The 21,826-nt window shown below is 46.8% G+C and overlaps 1 protein-coding gene across 1 annotated transcript in view; it reads left to right on the top strand.

Moving 5' to 3' along the window:
• The window catches only part of LOC126260783 (serine protease snake-like), a 179,477-nt gene that overhangs the window by 121,890 nt on the left and 35,761 nt on the right, over positions 1–21,826 (top strand). Inside the window, exon 6 of the mRNA XM_049958120.1 lies at positions 1,978–2,241. Within this exon, the coding sequence (XP_049814077.1) occupies positions 1,978–2,241 (264 nt within the window). The remainder of the gene's footprint in view (positions 1–1,977; positions 2,242–21,826) is intronic.

Below are 21,826 nucleotides of genomic sequence, written 5' to 3'. Positions count from 1 at the left end.
AAATCCATGGAGAAGAAATAAAAACGTTGAGGTTCGCCGATGACATTGTAATTCTGTCAGAGACAGCAAAGAACTTGGAAGAGCAGTTGAACGGAATGGATGGTGTTTTGAAGGGAGGATATAAGATGAACATCAACGAAAGCAAAACGAGGATAATGGAATGTAGTCGAATTAAGTCGGGTGATCTTGAGGGTATTAGATTAGGAAATGAGACACTTAAAGTAGTAAAGCAGTTTTGCTATTTGGGAAGTAAAATAACTGATGATGGTCAAAGTAGAGAGGATATAAAATGTAGACTGGCAATGGCAAGGAAAGCGTTTCTGAAGAAGAAAAATTTGTTAACATCGAGTATAGATTTAAGTGTCAGGAAGTCGTTTCTGAAAGTATTTGTATGGAGTGTAACCATGTATGGAAGCGAAACATGGACAGTAAATAGTTTGGACAAGAAGACAATAGAAGCTTTCGAAATATGATGCTACAGAAGAATGCTGAAGATTAGATGGGTAGATCACATAACTAATGAGGAGGTATTGAATAGGATTGGGGAGAAGAGAAGTTTGTGGCACAACTTGACCAGAAGAAGGGATCCGTTGGTAGGACATGTTTTGAGGCATCAAGGGATCACCAATTTAGTATTGGAGGGCAGCGTGGAGGGTAAAAATCGTTGGGGGAGACCAAGAAATGATTACACTAAACAGATTCAGAAGGATGTAGGCTGCAGTAGGTACTGGGAGATGAAGATTGCACAGGATAGAGTAGCATGGAGAGCTGCATCAAACCAGTCTCAGGACTGAAGACCACAACAACAATATTAAAGCCAAGGTGTACAGCAGTAACCCGAAAACCACTGCTAAGCTGAAAACAGCCATTCAGGAGGTCATCGCCAGCATCGATGTTCCGGCACTTCGGCTGGTCATGTAGAATTTCCCTATTCGTCTGCGCCACAGCATCGCCAGTGTTGGTAGGCATATGGAACATGTCATAACCTAAATCCAAATATCTGTAGTGACGTTTATATGTTGAATAACGTGTGGGCATGTCGTAGTTTGTAATTTACGTTTTTTCATATTGTTCAATAATATTGTACTTGCTACTTGTAAAAAAAATATACTGTGAGGGTAAGAAGCTGAAACGTACTGGGGTGGGGGTGATAACGTGGAGAGCAAAGGGTGGAACTAGAGATGGACAAAGAGAGGCAAGGAGGAGATGGATACAGCTGTGGGGGAGCACGACATTGATAGAAAGATGGGCAAATGGCACAGAAAGAGAAGTGGATGAGATGAAGAGAGATAGGGGAGAGAAGGAAATGAACAAAGAAATGGAAGAAGAGATGGAATGAGAGAGCAGGGAAGAAGAGAAGGGCAGAGAGAAAAAGCAGGAGGAGATGGGCAGTGAGAGGGTGAGAAGGAGATGGGCAGTTAGGGAGAGAGGGAGGAGGAAATGAGGAGAGAGAGGGATGCTGGAGGTGAAGAAGAAGATAGAGGGGGAAGAGGGGATGGTGTTAGATGGGGAAAGAGGAGGTAGAGTGAGGCGAATGGAGGAAAGAGACAGGGGAGGATGAGATGGAGAGAGAAAGGGAAGAGGAGGGGGAAAGAGATGGACAGTGGGAAGGGGAGAAGGGCAGAGGGAGGGGAGGAAGGAATGGATGGAGAAAGGGAGGAGGAGGAGGTAGAAGTGAGAGGGGAGAGGAGCAGATGGACAGACGGATAGTGAAAAGCAAGAGGAGGAGATGTGTAGCGAGAGGTGCAGAAGGAAATGGACAGAGACTGGAGGAAGGATGGCATGGACTTGTAGAACACTGGAATAAATACATAAGCCAGGCATCACCAGATAGCTAGTATAGTGTCAGAACAGTACTAAATGTATAGAGGTGAGCATGATGTCTTTGGTGAAGGCTGCAGCTTGGCATTTGCCTCGTGTCTCGGCTGTCGGCTGGTGTAGAGTACGGGCGATGACGGATGGCGTGTTGCGGCGCAGGAAGTCTCCGTCGGTGGTGCAGCTGGGCAGCACGTGGCTGGGCGAGGAGCCGCCGGCGGAGGGCCGCGTCGGCGTGGAGCGCGCGCTGGTGCACCCGGGCTTCCGGCGGCCCGCCTTCTACCACGACGTGGCGCTGCTGCGGCTGGAGCGCAGGGTGGCCTTCGGCGAGAGCGTGCTGCCCGCGTGCCTGCACGGCGACCCGCGGCCGCCCCGGGGGCCGCTCACCGTCGCCGGCTGGGGCGCCACCGACCGCGCGGGTGAGTCGTGAGTCGGGGGGCGGCCGTCACTCAGTTCTCTAAAAGAGCAGCGCTGGGGATCTACAGCTACACGGATACTCTGCAAATCACATTTAAGTGCCTCGCATAGGGTGCATCGAAACACCTTCACAATTCTCTATTATTACAATCTCGTATAGCGCGCGGAAAGAACGAACACCTATATCTTTCCGCACGAGCTCTGATTTCCCTTATTTTATCGTGGTTATCGTTTCTCCCTATGTAGCTCAGTGTCAGCAAAACATTTTCGCATTCGGAGGAGAAAGTTGCTGATTGGAATTTCGTGACAAGATTCCGTTTCAACGAAAAACGTCTTTCTTTTAATGATTTCCAGCCCAAATCCTGCATCATTTCTGTGACACTCCCATATTTCCCGATAATACAAAACGTGCTGCCTTTCTTTGAACTTTTTCGATGTACTCTGTCAGTCCTATCTGGCAAGTATCCCATGCCGCGCAGCGGAATTCTAAAAGAGGACGGACAAGCGTAGTGTAGGCAGTCTCCTTAGTAAGTCTGTTACATTTTCTAAGGGTCCTGCCAATAAAACGCAGTCTTTGGTTAGCCTTCCCCACAGCATTTGTAAGTAGGCTATTTAGGTTTTCTTATTGGTAACGCCACGTAGCGCTCTGTATGAAAATCACTGGCTGTGCTGTGTGCAGTCTGTGGCTAGTTTGCATTGTTGTCTGCCATTGTAGTGTTGGGCAGCTGGATGTGAACAGCGCGTAGCGTTGCGCAGTTGGAGGTGAGCCGCCAGCAGTGGTGGATGTGGGGAGAGAAATGGCGGAGTTTTGAAATTTGTAAGACTGGATGTCATGAACTGCTATGTATATTATGATTTTTCAACACTATTAAGGTAAATAGATTGTTTGTTCTCTATTAAAATCTCTCATTTGCTAACTATGCCTATCAGTAGTTAGTGCCTTCCGTAGTTTGAATCTTTTATTTAGCTGGCAGTAGTGGCGCTCGCTATATTGCAGTAGTTCGAGTAACCAAGATTTTTGTGAGGTAAGCGATTTGTGAAACGTATAGGTTAATGTTAGTCAGAGCCATTTTTTTGTAGGGATTTTTTGAAAGTCAGATTGCGTTGCGCTAAAAATATTGTGTGTCAGTTTAAGCACAGTCATGTATAATTGTTCAAAGGGGACGTTTCACATTTTCTATGTGTTCTTTCCAATTTAATTTGTTCGTAATCGTAATACCTACGAATTTAGTTGAATTTACGGCTTTTAGATTGGACTGGTTTATCGTGTAACCGAAGTTTAACGAGTTCCTTTTAGCACTCATGTGGATGACCTCACACTTTTCGTTATTTAGGGTCAACTGTCACTTTTCGCACCACTTTTTTCTAAATCTTGTTGCAGTTTGTTTTGACCTTCTGATGACTTTATTAGTCGATAAACGACAGCGTCATCTGCAAACAACCTAAGACGGCTGCTCATATTGTCTCCCAAATCGTTTATGTAGATAAGGAACGGAAAAGGGCCTATAACACTACCTTGGGAAACGCCTGAAATCACTTCTCTTTTACTCGATGACTTTCCGTCAATGACCACGAACTGTGACCTCTCTGACAGGAAATCGCAAATCCAGTCACATAACTGAGACGATATTCCATAAGCACGCAATTTCACTACGAGCCGCTTCTGTGGTACAGTGTCAAAAGCCTTCCGGAAATCCAGGAATACGGAATCGATCTGAAATCCTTTGTCAATCGCACTCAGCACTTCGTGTGAATAAAGAGCTAATTGTGTTTCACAGGAACGATGTTTTCTAAACCCATGTTGACTGTGTGTCAGTAGACCGTTCCCGTCGAGGTAATTCATAATGTTCGAACACAATATATCTTCTAAAATTCTGCTGCATATCGACATTAACGACATGGGCCTCTAATTTTGTGGATTACTCCTACTACCTTTCTTGAATATTGGTGTGACCTGGGCAACTTTCCAGTCTTTGGGTGCGGATCTTTCGTAGAGCGAACGGTTGTATATGATTGTTAAGTATGGAGCTAATGCATTAGCATACTCGGAAGGGAACCTAATTGGTATACGGTTTGGACCAGGAGACTTGCTTTTATTAAGTTATTTCAGTTGCTTCACTACTCCGAGGATATTTACTTCTACGTTACTCATGTTGGCAGCTGTTCTCGATTCGAATTCTGAAATATTTACTTCGTCCTCTTTTGTGAAGGCATTTCGGAAGGCTGTGTTTAGTAACTCCGCTTTGAAGCACTGTCTTCGACAGTATCTCCATTGCTATCGTGCTGAGAAGGCATTGATTGTTTCTTGCCGCTAACATACTTCACATACGACCAGAATCTCTTTGGATTTTCTGCCAGGTTTCGAGACAAAGTTTCGTTGTGCAAACTGTTGTAAGCATCTCGCATTGAACTCCGCGCTAAATTTCGAGCTTCTGTAAAGGATCGCCAATCTTGACGATTTTGCGTCTGTTTAAATTTGGCATGTTTGTTTCGTTGTTTCTGCAACAGTGTTCTAACCCGTTTTGTGTACCAAGGAGGATTAGATCCGTCGTTTGTTAATTTATTTGGTATAAATCTCTCGATTGCTGCCGATACTATTTCTTTGAATTTAAGCCACATCTGGTCTACACTTACATTATTAATTTGGAATGAGTGGAGAATGTCTCTCAGGAAGGCGTCAAGCGAATTTTTATCTGCTTTTTTGAATACGTATACTTTTCGCTTATTTTTCGAGGATTTGGGGATTACAGTATTCAATCTCGCTACGACAACCCTGTGTTCACTAATCCCTATATCGGTTTTGATGCTCGTTATTAACTCAGATTTTTTGTTGCTAACAGGTCAAATGTGTTTTCACAAACGTTTACCATTCCTGTGGGCTCATGAACTAACTGCTCGAAATAATATTCAGAGAGTGCGTTTAGCACAATTTCGGATGATATTTTATGCGTGCCTCCGGAATTAAACATGTATTTTCGCCAACATATCGAGGGTAACTTAAAGTCACAACCAACTATTACCGTATGAGTCGGGTACGTGTTTGAAATCAAGCTCAAGTTTTCTTTGAACTTTTCTGCAACTGTATCATCTGAACTAGGAGGTCGGTAAAAGGATCCAATTATTATTTTATCCAGGTTGCCAACAATGACCTCTGCCCATACGAACTGACAGGAAGTATCTACTTCAATTTCGCGGCAAGTTAAACTACTTGTGACAGCAAAAAACAGGCTACCGCCAACCATGTTTAGCCTACCCTTTCGGAACACCGTTAGGTTCTTCGCAAAAATTTCGGCTGAGCTTATATCCGGCTTTAGCCAGCCTTCAGTGCCTATAACGATCTGAGCATCGGTGCTTTCTATTAGCGGTTGGAGCTCTGGTACTTTCCGAACACAGCTACGACAATTTACAGCTGTTATACCAGTGGTTCCTGTAGCTACGTTCTTCCTGTGTTCAGCCTGCACCCTTTGTGACTGAAGCCCTTCTTGTGTTTTCCCGAGACCCTCTAGCCTAAAAAACGGCCTATCCCACGCCACACAGCCGCTGCTACCCGTGAAGCCGCCTCCTGCGTATAGTGGATACCTGACCAATTCAGCGGAACCCGAAACCCAACCACCCTTTGGCGCTAGTCGAGGAATCTGCAGCCTACACGGTCGCAGAACCGTCTGAGCCTCTGATTCAGACCCTCCACTCGGCTCTGTACTAGAGGTCCGCAGTCGGTCCTGTCGACTATGCTACAAATGGTCAGCTCTGGTTTCATCTTGCAAGCAAGACTGGCAGCCTTTACCACCTCTGTTAGCCGCTCGAAACCAGAAAGAATCTCTTCTGATCCAAAGTGACACACTTCATTGGTACCGACGTGAGCAAGCACCTGCAGTTGGCTGCACCATGAGCTCTTCGTGGCATCCAGGAGGACCATTTCCACATTTGGAATGACTCCACCCGGTATACACACGGAGTGCACATGGGTTTTCTTACCCTCCTTGTTAGTCAAGTCCCTAAGAGGCCCCATAACGTGCCTAACATTGGAGCTCCCAACTACCAATAACCCCACCCTCTGCAATTGCCTGGATCTTTGAGTGGTTTCCTCTGAAACAGGACAGGCGACAGCATCTGGCTCAGCGACAGTATCAGCCACACAGACGGCACTTGGAACCTGTTTGTCAGACAAACCGGGGAGGCCTTACGTGCGGCCGTCTGGGAAGTCTTTCACCACCTGCTATGCCCCAGGGCGACCTCCCACTCGACCACAGGTGAGCGGTCAGCCTCAGAGCGAGCAGTAACTGGGTTGGCCACCGGTGAGGACCGATCGGAGGAATCTGACGTGCTGGACGTCCGTTGGATCCCCACGGCCGGCCCACGACTGTGGTGCCCATCCACTGCAGCCTCAAGCTGTGTAACCGAAGCCATCACAGCCTGAAGCTGAGAGCGAAGTGTCACCAACTCGGCTCGCATCCGCACAAAACAGTCGCAGTCCCTGTCCGTGCTAAAGACCATGGAAAACTAAACTGTTCAGATAAACGGACTATCGGCACGTGCTGCGCAACTCTACTGTTAGACCCTGACGAAAACGCACGAACTGTGTCTAGTAACACGCAGATATTCAAAAACCTAACTACCGATGCACTCAAGTGAAACTAAGTAATATTCCCCTGATTAGGAACTTTTGATATGTCACAAACGAAAACGCGAGAACTGTGGCTATTAGATGTTAAATTTACACGCAGAAACACAAGAAACTAAACTGTTAAAGCACACAGATGATACAATAAAATTCGCTCCTGGTTAGGAACTCATGAATGACACAAAAGCGTTTACTTATCTGTTGCTGCGTCTGTCGCGGTCGGCTACCGCTGCCTGACTCAGGTTTGGATCGACTATTTCCCTCAATATTTAGCTGGCAGATCCGGACTGATGGTCCCAATCTTCTAGTCGGATGGTTCCCAAAGGAATCGTTCGTTTGGTCGCTTCGTTGCATGTTTGAATTACCAGCAGATCCCGAAGGATAGTCTGGTAGCCAAGTTTGTAGACTATTTAGCCGCGATATAATCACGTTGCCCGGGTTGCACCATGTGGAGGCTAGTCTACTACGCACCCCAAACTTATTGACAGGCAATTAAATAACACAATGAGGTTGATTTCTGGAACTGTTAAATCAACGCCCACGTACCGGTTACCGGTGCTATGTAATATCCTGCCCCCGGACCTGCGTAGAAAAGCGGCCCTACTGCACGAATTCAGAAAGATTGAGACAAAACCAGAACTACCAATTAAAGAAGAATTCTCACAACTGCGACACACTCGATTGAAATCAAGAAAGCCACCCATACGCACAGCTGAGCAGCTTCAAAATAATAACTATGACCACATGAAACAATGGAGACTAGATTGGAACCAAAAGACAAATGACCAACTACAGACCTGGTTTGAGAGCTATAACTGCAACATCTCTGGAATGGAACTAACACGGAAAACATGGTCCGCATTAAATCGAATACGTACTGGACATGGCAGGTGTGCGGATTCACAACACAAATGGGGAAGAGCGATGTCACCAGAATGCGACTGCGGTGCCCCTAGACAGACGATCCAACACATCCATGGTGAATGCTCCTTGCGAGCATATGCAGGGAACTGGTCCGACTTCCTGGAGGCATCCCCATCGGCGCTAGAATGGATCTCAAACCTCGATATAACCTTTTAACTGACCAATATAAACATAAATTATATTTATGATTGTTATAAGATTTTAATGTCTAACACTTGACGTATTAATGTTGCATGTATAGCCATACGCTAAATAAATAAATAAACCGCTGCCTGACTGATGGAATCGTCTCACTCGGCTTGGAAGTTTCTGTTGATGCATTTCACGTGTTTGCGATTTAAAACCGGTTTTTTAAACTCCACATTACGCGCAACACAATTTCTTTCTCTTTACTCAACCAGACAAGTTTAGACAACTATGTGTCATCTTCTGTGGGTCAAATTTATTCCTGTAGAACATAATACGCAGTTTATCGTCGTTTATATATTTTAGACGTAAATACAATATCATGCGCACTTTGTTTGCTTTGTTTCGATAGCTTACCTGCAAATTACCTTCCTAGTGAAAATTGACTTTTAGAGATCGTTTTTGGTACCGTTTTTGTCTTTTTTTCCGCCAGCCGGTGTGGCCGAGCGGTTCTAGGCGCTACAGTCTGGGATGCGCGACCGCTACGGTCGCAGTTTCGAATCCTGCCTCGGGCGTGGATGTGTGTGATGTCCTTGGGTTTGTTAGGTTTAAGTAGTTCTAAGTTCTAGGGAAATGATGACCTGAGATGTTAAGTCCCATAGTGCTCAGAGCCATTTGAACCATTTGTCTTTTTTCCAGCTTGTCATCCGCATAGCAGTCATGAAGAAATCTGTGTGTTTTCGAAGTACATTTCCATGCTTTGTGGTTATGTATGTTATTGTACGAGGGTTACTCAGAAAGTAATACACGGCATTTTTTTCTCAGCCGAAAACAATGCTACGAACAAGAAACGTTACGTATGTATTATTTGAAGTCTCTTGAGTGAGCGCGCGAAGTTTTCGGCTCTTCCGACAGATAGCGTAGCTGCGGGACAGTTTCAAAATGGCGTCTGTAGATGAGGTACGTTACAAACAACGTGCATTCTTTGAATTTCTCACTGCAGAGAAAGAAACTGTGGGGGATACTCACAAACGCTTGTGCAAAGTCCGTGGAGCATCTGCTGTCGACAGAAGTACAGTTAGTGTTTGGGCACGGAGGGTGAGACCATCGGAAGGCCGTTCGGCGGAGCTCCGCGATTTGTAGCGGTCGGATAGACCATCCACGGCTGTCACATCCGACAACCCTGACCTAGCCCCCTCGGTCTTCCACCTTTTTGGGCATTTGAAGGACGCCATTCGCGGAAGACATTTTGAGGACGACGAGGAAGCGATTCACACAGTGAAGCACTGGCTGCGCCGCCAGGACAAGGATTGCTACCGCTGGAGGAAGCCCATACAATGGGATGGAGTATCTACTGTCACTTTAAGACTCTCAAGTGTTCAGAATATCCAGAATGAGATTTTCACTCTGCAGCAGAGTGTGCGCTGATATGAAACTTCCTGGCAGATTAAAACTGTGTCCCCGACCGAGACTCGGACTCGGGACCTTTGCCTTTCGCGGGCAAGTGCTCTACCATCTGAGCTACCGAAGCACGACTCACGTCCGTGCAGAGTGAAAATTTCATTCTGGAAACATCCCCCAGGCTGTGGCTAAGCCATGTCTCCGCAATATCCTTTCTTTCAGGAATGCTAGTTCTGCAAGTTTCACAGGAGAGCTTCTGTAAAGTTTGGAAGGTAGGAGACGAGATACTGGCAGAATTAAAGCTGTGAGTACCGGACGTGAGTCGTGCTTCGGTAGCTCAGATGGCAGAGCACTTGCCCGCGAAAGGCAAAGGTCCCGATTTCGAGTCTCGGTCGAGCACACAGTTTTAATCTGCCAGGAAGTTTCATGTTCAGAATATCTCGTTTTGAAATTTCTGTATGTTTGGCCTGTGAAGACAGACTGGGTTGAACTACTGGTTCGTTGATAGGTTCCAGCTTTGGAGAATTTGTCTGTGGAGGTTCTCTTAGTGTAGTTATTTCTGTACCGTGTTGTCTGTGTGGAATGATATTCGTGGTCCTTGTTTCTCCGCGATGTTCCCCACTCTGTGGGCGTTTTTGTTGCAGTGTGTTAGTATGGTGTAGGACTGTTATCAGGCTATCACGCGGCCCTCCGCCACTGGTGCACGACACGGCGGCGATGTCTGCAGTTTGGCATGTCGCAGTACGGCTGGTCGATGTCGAGGTACGGCAAAGTGGCAGAAAAAAGTCTTCGTCCTTGGACGCGCCCTTCACCACACTGCAAGTGCAACTGTCCGATTTGTTGGTGTGTCAGTGTGGACTGTCGAACGTGTCTACACGGAACGGTGTGCCACCCTCTGCCATGCAACGCGGCGTAACAACAGTCGTCGTAAAGGGACCCTAGCCGCTAAGGACGGCAGGCGAGGGCCTCGTGTTGTCGATGACAATTGGTTTCAAACTCGACAAGAGTTGCTGTCCGTTAGTGCAGGTCCATGTCAATCGATTTCTGAGCAAACACTGCGAAGGGTGTATGCAGCGAACATTTGCAGTCGGATACATCGCTACGCATTTCACTGGTTATCTTAGTCAGTGATTAAATAACTGAAGGTTTTCAAATCACAGTACCAGTATTTACAGCTGGATCACAACCAGAGAAAACTCACCCTGAATATTTTCCTTATGAAAATGAATAATAATGTCTATAGAATGCAGTGCCCAGTCCTGAAGGGATAAAATTTGAAAAGAGTTTTTGCTTGAAATCTGTTGAAGAAATGTAACTTTACACTTAGGACCAGAGTGAATTCGACAAGATGTTTGGCAGCAATCACTTTTCCAATCAAATTAACTAAACTTTTAAAACAGAAATGAAGTTACTGGTATCGACTTATTAAATATAGTCTAAACTTGACAAACTATATAAGTTACATTATCCAATGAATGTAGCAATGGGAGCTTTCATAATTTTTACTTAGTTTTCGTATTAAAGGAGACGGTAAATTTTATTCTGTGACAGACACTTTTTAATTAATGAAGTGTTAATGTAAAGTTCTAGACAAATGGACCTAAAGTGCTTTTGAAAGACGGCAACACAATTTACTGTAATTATTACTGTACTGTTTAAAAAATACATCACCACACTCTCTCTAATACATCTGTCTGTCCTGCAACAATGTGAAATATAAATTAGAAAGTCAAAAGCTTGCCCTTGAGTCACAGTGCAATTGGGAGCATTATGCATGTTAGGTGGCGTCTACGTCTTTGAACACTGCTTCATGTACCTCTGGCGTGACCCATTTGAACACAAAATTTTGCCTGGAAATAACTTGCATCGAAGGCTAAATCTATATGAGACGACGCACTACTAAGAAAGTCGTTAAACCGCCGACTTCTTCGACGCACAGCACCACATTTCTGCACAAATATCAGCTTCAGGAGGAGCGCGCTTCTACGTGAACTGTTTTCAAACATTGCGTGGCAGCTACTGTGTCCTCCGCTGTCCGCCAGGTGCGTTCAAACATTGCGTGGCAGCTACTGTGTCCTCCGCTGTCCGCCAGGTGCGCACCTCAACCAAAGGAAAGCTGTCCCAGGTACAGAAAGGCGGCTGAAAAGGAGGAGCAGCTAAAAGGCGCAGAGGTTCCCTTAGTTCGGTGGTTGAAGACCACACGCTTTTCTTTTCCATATCTTAGTTTTTCCTCAGGGCGACAACAGACATTTACAATTTCGATCAATGAAAATAGCTATATGCAGAAATAAATTTAATGCAATAAGCTGTTAAGTACCGTACACAGTAGCTACACAGAAATCTAATGTCATTGGTTTCACGGAACTGGTGTATCGATATTAGTTTGTAATTATTACAAACAAAACATACAAAAAGCTAAACCTAATGTTGTTCCTTTGCAAACTCTATCAGTTGATTACAGTGAGCAACTGTATATCCCAATTTATTGTCACCTTAAAGTCTCTTTGTAATTAGTTTTTGACACCACTGGTAAAATGTTGGAGTTCAGATATGAGGTTGTTGCATCCACGTTAGCGAAACACACAACCTCGAAACTGATAATTGCAACCGTCACCAATTAATCGCAACGTGTGCTCGGAGCAAAACAAGCGGTCACTGTCGCTGCTTATTGCTCATCACTTTTCGCCAAAAAGTGAAGTGGACTACTTATAAACTGCCCAAAAATATGTTTTGTTTCACCCCCTTGTCTGTGAGCATATGTGTGTCAGCTTAGATTCAATAGAAGTAGGAAATCAGTAGCATGCCTTACAAAAGCCCGCCCGGCTAGCCGCGCGGTCTAACGCGCTGTTTCCCGAGCGGGAAGGCGTGCCGGTCCCCGGCACGAATCCGCCCGGCAGATTAGTGTCGAGGTCCGGTGTGCCGGCCAGCCTGTGGATGGTTTTTAAGGCACGTGTCGCGCTGGACTGTGCGTGTTCAGTACGGAGTAGGCGTCAGTCTCGGTTGTTTGCTAGTAGTGCACACTTCGTATTTACATTCAGAGGCCGAGGTCGACGTGCAATGAAAGATCTAACAGAGTTCCAAAGAAGGCAGATTGTGGGGACCCGGTTAGTTGGAGCAGCAGTAACAAAGATGCCAACTTATTGAATGTTTCGAGAGTAACTGTTTCGACAACCATGACAGCCTACACAAAACATGGAAAGATATCGTCGTGTAACAGTAATAGTGGGCGAAAATCAGAACTAAATGACAGAGATCGTCGTACGCTAACACGAATTGTATCAAAACAACACAAAACCACGGCAGCTAAAGTGACTGCAGAGCTCCATAGCCGTCTTCGAGACCCCGTATCTATCGACACTGTCCGGAGGAGAACTCCATAAAGCAGATATTCATGGACGAGCTGCTGTACTGAAACCATTAGTGACGACAACCAACGCAAAGAAGCGTAAAACATGGTGTCAGGAGCTTAAATTCTGGACGGCTGTTCAGTAGAAAAACGTCATATGGTCCGACGAGTCAACGTTTTCGTTATTTCCAACATCGGGCCGGGTTTACGTCTGGAGAACGCCAAAAGAAGCTTGCTATCCCGATTGCTTGATTCCAACGGTTAACCATGGAGGTGGAAGTGTGATGGTGTGGGCAGCTATATCATGGTATCTGCTGGTCCCATCATTATTCTCAAAGGCCGTGTTACAGCCAACGATTATGTGAAAATTTTTTCAAATGTTGTTGTGTCATATTTCAGGACGATAATGCATCCATTCACACAGCCAGGACAGTACAATCGTGGTATGAGGAGCATGCAACTCAAATGCAGCACCTTCCCTGGCCAGCACAGTCCCCGGGCTTGAATATTATCGAACCCTTGTGGGAGGTATTGCAGTGCAGACTCTGGATGTGCCTCCCTCGTCATTACAGGAATTAGAAGAGGTTCCGGTCGAAGAGTGGTATAACATTCCACTCGAGACTATATCATCATTATATACCAGTATTCCAAGAAGAATCGCAGCTACAAACATCAAAAAAAGTTTCGCATCACCCCAGTTCACAAAACTCCTGATGATAGACGTTGACTGTGGATATTGTGTCACAGACACAGTCCCTTTGACTGTTCAGGTACGTCACTAAACCTACCCAAAGGCGTAAATAACCATGCATGACGGAGGGGTCCGACAGCCGATCAGTTCCAGTCATTCCACCAGGAAAGAGGTACAAGGCTCGTGTTGTCTGCAGTTCAAGCATGACTGGACGGTCAGTACCGCGGTTAGATTGCGTCCGCATTGTTGTTATGTGACAGGAAGCGCTCTCAACAAGGGAAGTATCCAGGCGTCTCGGAGTGAATCAAAGCGTTGTTGTTCGGACATGGAGCAGATACAGAGAGACAGGAACTGTCGTGACATGCCTCCCTCAGGCCGCCCAAGGGCTACTACTGCAGTGGATGACCGCTACCTACGTATTACGGCTCGGAGGAACCCTCACAGCAACGCCGCCATGTTGAATAATGCTTTTCTAGCAGCCACAGACGTCGTATTACGACTCAAACTGTGGCCAATAGGCTGCATGATGCGCAACTTCACTCCCGATGTCCATGGCGAGATCCATCTTTGCAACCACGACACCATGCAGCGCAGTACAGATGGGCCCAACAACATGCCTAATGGACCACTTAGGATTGACATCACGTTCTCTTCATCGATAAGTGTCGCATATGCGTTCAACCAAACAATCGTCGGAGACGTGTCTGGAGGCAACCCGATCAGGTTGAACGCCTTAGACACACTGTCCAGCGAGTGCAGCAAGGTGGCGGTTCCCTGCTGTTTTGGGGTAGCATTACGCGGGGCCGACGTACGCCGCTGGTGGTCATGGAAGGCGCCGTAACGGCTGTACGATACGTGAATGCCATCCTCCGACCGATAGCGCAATCATATCGGCAGCATATTGGCGAGGCATTCGTCTTCATGGACGGCAATTCGCGCACCCATCGTGCACATCTTGTGAATGATTTCCTTCAGGATAAAGACATCGCTCGACTAGAGTGGCCAGCATGTTCTCCAGACATGAACCCTATCGAACATGCGTGGGGTAGATTGAAAAGGGCTGGTTATGGACGACGTGAAACACCAATCACTCTGAGGAATCTACACCGAATCGCCGTTGAGCAGTGGGACAATCTGGAGCTAAAGTGCCTTGATGAACTTGTGGATAGTATGCCACGACGAATACAGGTATGCAAAAGGATGTGCTACTGGGTATTAGAGGTTCCCGGTGCGTACAGCAATCTGGGCCACCACCTCTGACGGTCTCGCTGTATGGTGGCTTTTTGTATATGTGGTTTTCATGAGCAATAAGAAGGGTGGAAATGATGTTTGTGTTGATTTCTGTTCCAGTTTTCTGTACAGGTTCCGAAACTCTCGGAACCGGTGTGATGCAAAACTTTTTTCATGTGTGTGTATTACGGGCAAATAGTGATTGAACCCCTTATTATTAAACTATTTCCAAGTACCTATAGGTGTTCACATTATTTAGCTTATCTCTTGTACATGTATATAAATACACAGTAGGCAGAGGGTACCTTGTACCACCACTATTACCGTTCCACTCGCAAAAAGGGCGAGACGATGCCTGTATGTCTTCGTACGACCCCTAATTTGTTTCACCTTGTCCTGGTTGCCCTTACGCCAGATGTACACTCCTGGAAATGGAAAAAAGAACACATTGACACCGGTGTGTCAGACCCACCATACTTGCTCCGGACACTGCGAGAGGGCTGTACAAGCAATGATCACACGCACGGCACAGCGGACACACCAGGAACCGCGGTGTTGGCCGTCGAATGGCGCTAGCTGCGCAGCATTTGTGCACCGCCGCCGTCAGTGTCAGCCAGTTTGCCGTGGCATACAGAGCTCCATCGCAGTCTTTAACACTGGTAGCATGCCGCGACAGCGTGGACGTGAACCGTATGTGCAGTTGACGGACTTTGAGCGAGGGCGTATAGTGGGCATGCGGGAGGCCGGGTGGACGTACCGCCGAATTGCTCAACACGTGGGGCGGGAGGTCTCCACAGTACATCGATGTTGTCGCCAGTGGTCGGCGGAAGGTGCACGTGCCCGTCGACCTGGGACCGGACCGCAGCGACGCACGGATGCACGCCAAGAACGTAGGATCCTACGCAGTGCCGTAGCGGACCGCACCGCCACTTCCCAGCAAATTAGGGACACTGTTGCTCCTGGGGTATCGGCGAGGACCATTCGCAACCGTCTCCATGAAGCTGGGCTACGGTCCCGCACACCGTTAGGCCGTCTTCTGCTCACGCCCCAACATCGTGCAGCCCGCCTCCAGTGGTGTCGCGACAGGCGTGAATGGAGGGACGAATGGAGACGTGTCGTCTTCAGCGATGAGAGTCGCTTCTGCCTTGGTGCCAATGATGGTCGTATGCGTGTTTGGCGCCGTGCAGGTGAGCGCCACAATCAGGACTGCGTACGACCGAGGCACACAGGGCCAACACCCGGCATCATGGTGTGGGGAGCGATCTCCTACACTGGCCGTACACGACTGGTGATCGTCGAGGGGACACTGAATAGTGCACGGTACATCCAAACCGTCATCGAACCCATCGTTCTACCATTCCTAGACCGGCAAGGGAACTTGCTGTTCCAATAGGACAATGCACGTCCGCATGTATCCCGTGCCACCCAACGTGCTCTAGAAGGTGTAAGTCAACTACCCTGGCCAGCAAGATCTCCGGATCTGTCCCCCATTGAGCATGTTTGGGACTGGATGAAGTGTCGTCTCACTCGGTCTGCACGTCCAGCACGAACGCTGGTCCAACTGAGGCGCCAGGTGGAAATGGCATGGCAAACCGTTCCACAAGACTACATCCAGCATCTCTACGATCGTCTCCATGGGAGAATAGCAGCCTGCATTGCTGCGAAAGGTGGATATACACTGTACTAGTGCCGACATTGTGCATGCTCTGTTGCCTGTGTCTATGTGCCTGTGGTTCTGTCAGTGTGATCATGTGATGTATCTGACCCCAGGAATGTGTCAATAAAGTTTCCCCTTCCTGGGACAATGAATTCACGGTGTTCTTATTTCAATTTCCAGGAGTGTATATTGGTGGCAGTAGAATGGTGTTGAAATTAGTAGCAAATGCCGGTTTCTAAAATTTTTCAATTATGTCTCGCGGAAAAAGAATATCGTCTTCCTTCCAGAGATTCCCATTTATTTTTATTGGTCGTTTCCGTAATAGTCGTGTATTGATCGAACCTACCGGCAACAAATACAACACGCCTCTGAATTGCTTCGATGTCTTACTTAACGCAACCTCTTGCTAATTCCAGACACTAGACGATTACCCAGAATGTGTCACAGTACAGTTCTGTACGCAGTCTCCTTTGCAGATGAACGACACTTTCCCATTTGTCTCACCAAACTGAAGTCGAACATTCACCTACACCACTACCGACCTTACGTATGCGTTGCGTTCCATAGTGCTCTGCAGCTTTACGCCATGATATCTACCAGACGTCAGAGTATCAAGCAGCACAGCACTAAGGTGTCTGCTACTCATTTACATCAACTTACATTTTTCTACATTTCGAGCGAGCTGGCATTCTTCAGCACCACACGTCCGCAGCTCGTGGTCTATTGGCTAGCGTTGCTGCCGCTGGATCACGCGGTCCCGGGCTCGATTCCCCACCGGGACCGAGCAAAAAAAAAAAAAAAAAAAAAAAAAATGGACTGTGTAAAAATTGGAACCCCGTACGGTCGCTGATGACCGCGTAGTTGAGCGCCCCACAAACCAAACATCATCATCAACACCATCACCATACACAAATTCCGTGTAAGTCATCCTGTATTTTCCTGTGGTCACTTTCCTTACACTGTACCGTTATCAGCACCAGCTGCAGATAACTGCTCACCCTAATTTGCCAGATATTTTATATATGCAGGGTGAAGAAAAATTCGCACACTCGGACTTCGCAGCACGATTCCTGACATACTGGCAGTACAAAAATGTCTCTCAGAATGCCGTCCTGCGCATATTTCGGGCATTAAATGGACGCTAAAGATTGGCAATCTGGCAACACTGTAATCACATGTAAGGTAACTACCTCTGCCAGCAAATACACACCGAAGTTGTGCAGTTGGTACAGGGGAAAAATGGTTCAAATGGCTCTGAGTACTATGCGACTTAACTTCTGAGGTCATCAGTCGCCTAGAACTTAGAACTACTTAAACCTAACTAACCTAAGGACATCACACACATCCATGCCCGAGGCAGGATTCGAACCTTCGACCGTAGCGGTCACGGGGTTCCACACTGAAGCGCCTACTACCGCTAGACCAGCGTGGTAGGGTATATGGCGTCTTAATCGTCATACAGCGATTACAGTGGTTCTTATACAAAATATTTGCCGTTACGTAACACGAACACAGAAATGGAAGTACAATCGTTTTCATTACTCAGCTTTTAAGGATATCTTTTGCACAATGTGGACGTGGTTTGTTTCACACCACTACATCTACTAGATTCCAAATCTGCTTTCTGTGTACCCTCCCCCAATGGCTCCATCGAAATTATTTGCAACGCACGTTGCTAGCCATACTGTTGACGTAAGGCCCTAACTAAATGTAATGGATCTGAACGTGGCAAGAATAACAGTTGGCATTAATCGATGGAACAATTGGGAGAGGGTACACACAAAACAGATTTGGAATGTAGTAGATGCAGTGGCGCAAAACAAGTTTTCTTTAAAAGCTGACCCATGAAAGCGATTTCTGTGTTGTAGTACGTAAGCGCAACTGTTTTGTAGAAGACCCACTGTAACTGCTGTATGACGCCAGATACCGTACTACGCAAACTACTTTTAGCAAATAAAAACAAATAAGCCTCCACCCAGAATCGAACCCTCAACCCGCTGCATGCTAACCAAAAATGCTGTCGCCTGCACCAACTGCACTGGGCTACTGCTGTTTCCTGATGGAGATAGTTACCATACGTGTGATTACGGTGTTTCCAGGTTGCCGGTCTTCATTTACTGCCCGAAATATGCGCAGGGTGAAAATTTGTGACAGACATTTTTGTATTACCAATACGTGAGGAATCGCACTGCGAACTCCGAACGCGATTTTTTCTTCACCCTGTTTCGAGAACAACAACGGGCCTGTCGCACTTCCCTAGGCCACTCCTGATTTCTCTATGATGAACACCCGCCATCCAGGATAACGTACAGGGCCCTGTTACTTAAAAAGCCTGTAAGACACTAGTAAATCTGAGAAGCTATTCTCTATGCTCGGACGTTCGCTACGTTTGCAGTGTGTCACACTTTATCGTACCAAAAAATGATTGTACTTCCATTTCTGTGTTGTAGTACGTGGAATCTGCCTGTTCATCTTCGGTCTGGAGGATATCGTACTGGTTTCTGGACAGAAACTATTCCGAAATTAAAATTATATTAATACCTTCAGCTGCTGACGGGCGTTGATATACATCAACGGGGACAGGTGAAAATGTGTGCTTCCACCGGGACTCGAACCCAGGATCTCTTGCTTACATGGCAGACGCTCTATACGTCTGAGCCACCGAGGACACAGAGGATAGTGCGGCTGCAGGGACTATCTCGCGCACGCCTGCCGCGAGACCTACATTCTCACCTTATATGTCCACACACTACATTCGTAGTGTCCCACCCCAACACAGACACCATATCCATATAAGTATATCGTTCTGGCAATATCGGCCATGACATTCTTCTTCTGTGCGGATGCACACATATTCCCCGAGCTCTTACGGGATTTGGTAAGAATGACTTCCACGAGTAATGAGTGTGGGACACTACGAATGTAGTGTGTGGACATACAAGATGAGAATGTGGGTCTCGCGGGAGGCGTGCGCGAGATAGTCCCTGCTGGCCTCTGTGGCCGAGCGGTTCTAGGTGCTTCAGCCCAGAATCGCGCTGCTGCTACGGTCGCAGGTTCTAATCCTGCCTCGGGCATGGAGGTGTGTGATGTCCTTAGGTTAGTTAGGTTTAAGTAGTTCTAAGGGGACTGGTGACCTCAGATGTTAAGTCGCATAGTGCTTAGAGCCATTTGAACAGTAATATGAAATAGACATAAAAGGAAATGTATTGCCGGTATAGTAGCTCAGCGTGTTCGGTCAGAGGGTTTAGCTACCCTCTGTGTAACCGGATCAACGAACAACCTGAACGAGAGTCATCGGACGTCCGCCATGAACAAATTCAACGAACAATATATAGAACAAAATGAGATAACAAAAAAGCATGCCATGTAAGCGGGAGATCCCGGTCTCGAGTCCCGGTCGGGGCACACATTTTCACCTATATCCGTTGATATACACAGGGTGTTTCAAAAATGACCGGTATATTTGAAACGGCAATAAAAACTAAACGAGCAGCGATAGAAATACACCGTTTGTTGCAATATGCTTGGGACAACAGTACATTTTCAGGCGGACAAACTTTCGAAATTACAGTAGTTACAATTTTCAACAACAGATGGCGCTGCAAGTGATGTGAAAGATATAGACGACAACGCAGTCTGTGGGTGCGTCATTCTGTACGTCGTCTTTCTGCTGTAAGCGTGTGCTGTTCACAACGTGCAAGTGTGCTGTGGACAACATGGTTTATTCCTTAGAACAGAGGAATTTTCTGGTGTTGGAATTCCACCGCCTAGAAAACAGTGTTGTTGCAACAAGACGAAGTTTTCAACGGAGGTTTAATGTAACCAAAGGACCGAAAAGCGATACAATAAAGGATCTGTTTGAAAAATTTCAACGGACTGGGAACGTGACGGATGAACGTGCTGGAAAGGTAGGGCGACCGCGTACGGCAACCACAGAGGGCAACGCGCAGCTAGTGCAGCAGGTGATCCAACAGCGGCCTCGGGTTTCCGTTCGCCGTGTTGCAGCTGCGGTCCAAATGACGCCAACGTCCACGTATCGTCTCATGCGCCAGAGTTTACACCTCTATCCATACAAAATTCAAACGCGGCAACCCCTCAGCGCCGCTACCATCGCTGCACGAGAGACATTCGCTAACGATATAGTGCACAGGATTGATGACGGCGATATGCATGTGGGCAGCATTTTGTTTACTGACGAAGCTTATTTTTACCTGGACGGCTTCGTCAATAAACAGAACTGGCGCATATGGGGAACCGAAAAGCCCCATGTTGCAGTCCCATCGTCCCTGCATCCTCAAAAAGTACTGGTCTGGGCCGCCATTTCTTCCAAAGGACTCATTGGCCCATTTTTCAGATCCGAAACGATTACTGCATCACGCTATCTGGACATTCTTCGTGAATTTGTGGCGGTACAAACTGCCTTAGACGACACTGCGAACACCTCGTGGTTTATGCAAGATGGTGCCCGGCCACATCGCACGGCCGACGTCTTTAATTTCCTGAATGAATATTTCGATGATCGTGTGATTGCTTTGGGCTATCCGAAACATACAGGAGGCGGCGTGGATTGGCCTCCCTATTCGCCAGACATGAACCCCTGTGACGTCTTTCTGTGGGGACACTTGAAAGACCAGGTGTACCGCCAGAATCCAGAAACAATTGAACAGCTGAAGCAGTACATCTCATCTGCATGTGAAGCCATTCCGCCAGACACGTTGTCAAAGGTTTCGGGTAATTTCATTCAGAGACTACGCCATATTATTGCTACGCATGGTGGATATGTGGAAAATATCGTACTATAGAGTTTCCCAGACCGCAGCGCCATCTGTTGTTGACAATTGTAACTACTGTAATTTCGAAGGTTTGTCTGCCTGAAAATGTACTGTTGTCCCAAGCATATTGCAACAAACGGTGTATTTCTATCGCTGCTCGTTTAGTTTGTATTACCGTTTCAAATATACCTGTCATTTTTGAAACACCCTGTATCAACGCCCGTCAGCAGCTGAAGGTATTAATATAATTCTAATTTCGTTCTGGACGGCTGCAAGTCTTCAATGGTGTCTCTTCTTTCAGAAATGTCCGGAAGAACAGACACCATATCCGTATAAGTATACAGAAACTATTCTGTCTCGAGGAAATTCATTGTATTCAAACTAATGACATTCTCATGAGTTCTGTAGCAAGGTGACATTAAAGATGTTGGTCTGTAATTTTGCGGGTGCGTTCTTTTGCCCTTCATGTATTGGAAGTCACCTGTACATTTTTTCCAATAGTCTTTGCGTTTTTCGAGAGATTCGTGATAAATGAAAGCTAAATAAGGGACCAGTGCCGAGGGGAGTATTCTCTGTAAAATGGAATTAGGGTCACATCCAGCCCCGCAAACTCCTGCAAAATGTCAGTGTGATGAGCATCAGTCGGGCCTGCTGAACGGCAGGTGGCGCCACATTCTCCGCCACCTCTCGACTTCCGAGGCAGCAGCCATCAGGTGGCTGATGGCACCAGAAACGCCTTCAGCTGTTCCCAGACTGTGACCATCTCCTCCGGCGTCTCCACATAGCACGGACACTCCCAGTCCATCCTAATACGAGGGTCGTTCAA

Source organism: Schistocerca nitens, chromosome 5 (assembly GCF_023898315.1).
Source record: "Schistocerca nitens isolate TAMUIC-IGC-003100 chromosome 5, iqSchNite1.1, whole genome shotgun sequence".
NCBI classification, from domain to species: domain Eukaryota; kingdom Metazoa; phylum Arthropoda; class Insecta; order Orthoptera; family Acrididae; genus Schistocerca; species Schistocerca nitens.
Note: the sequence above shows the minus strand (reverse complement) of the source record. Positions and strands in the feature narration are given on the sequence as shown.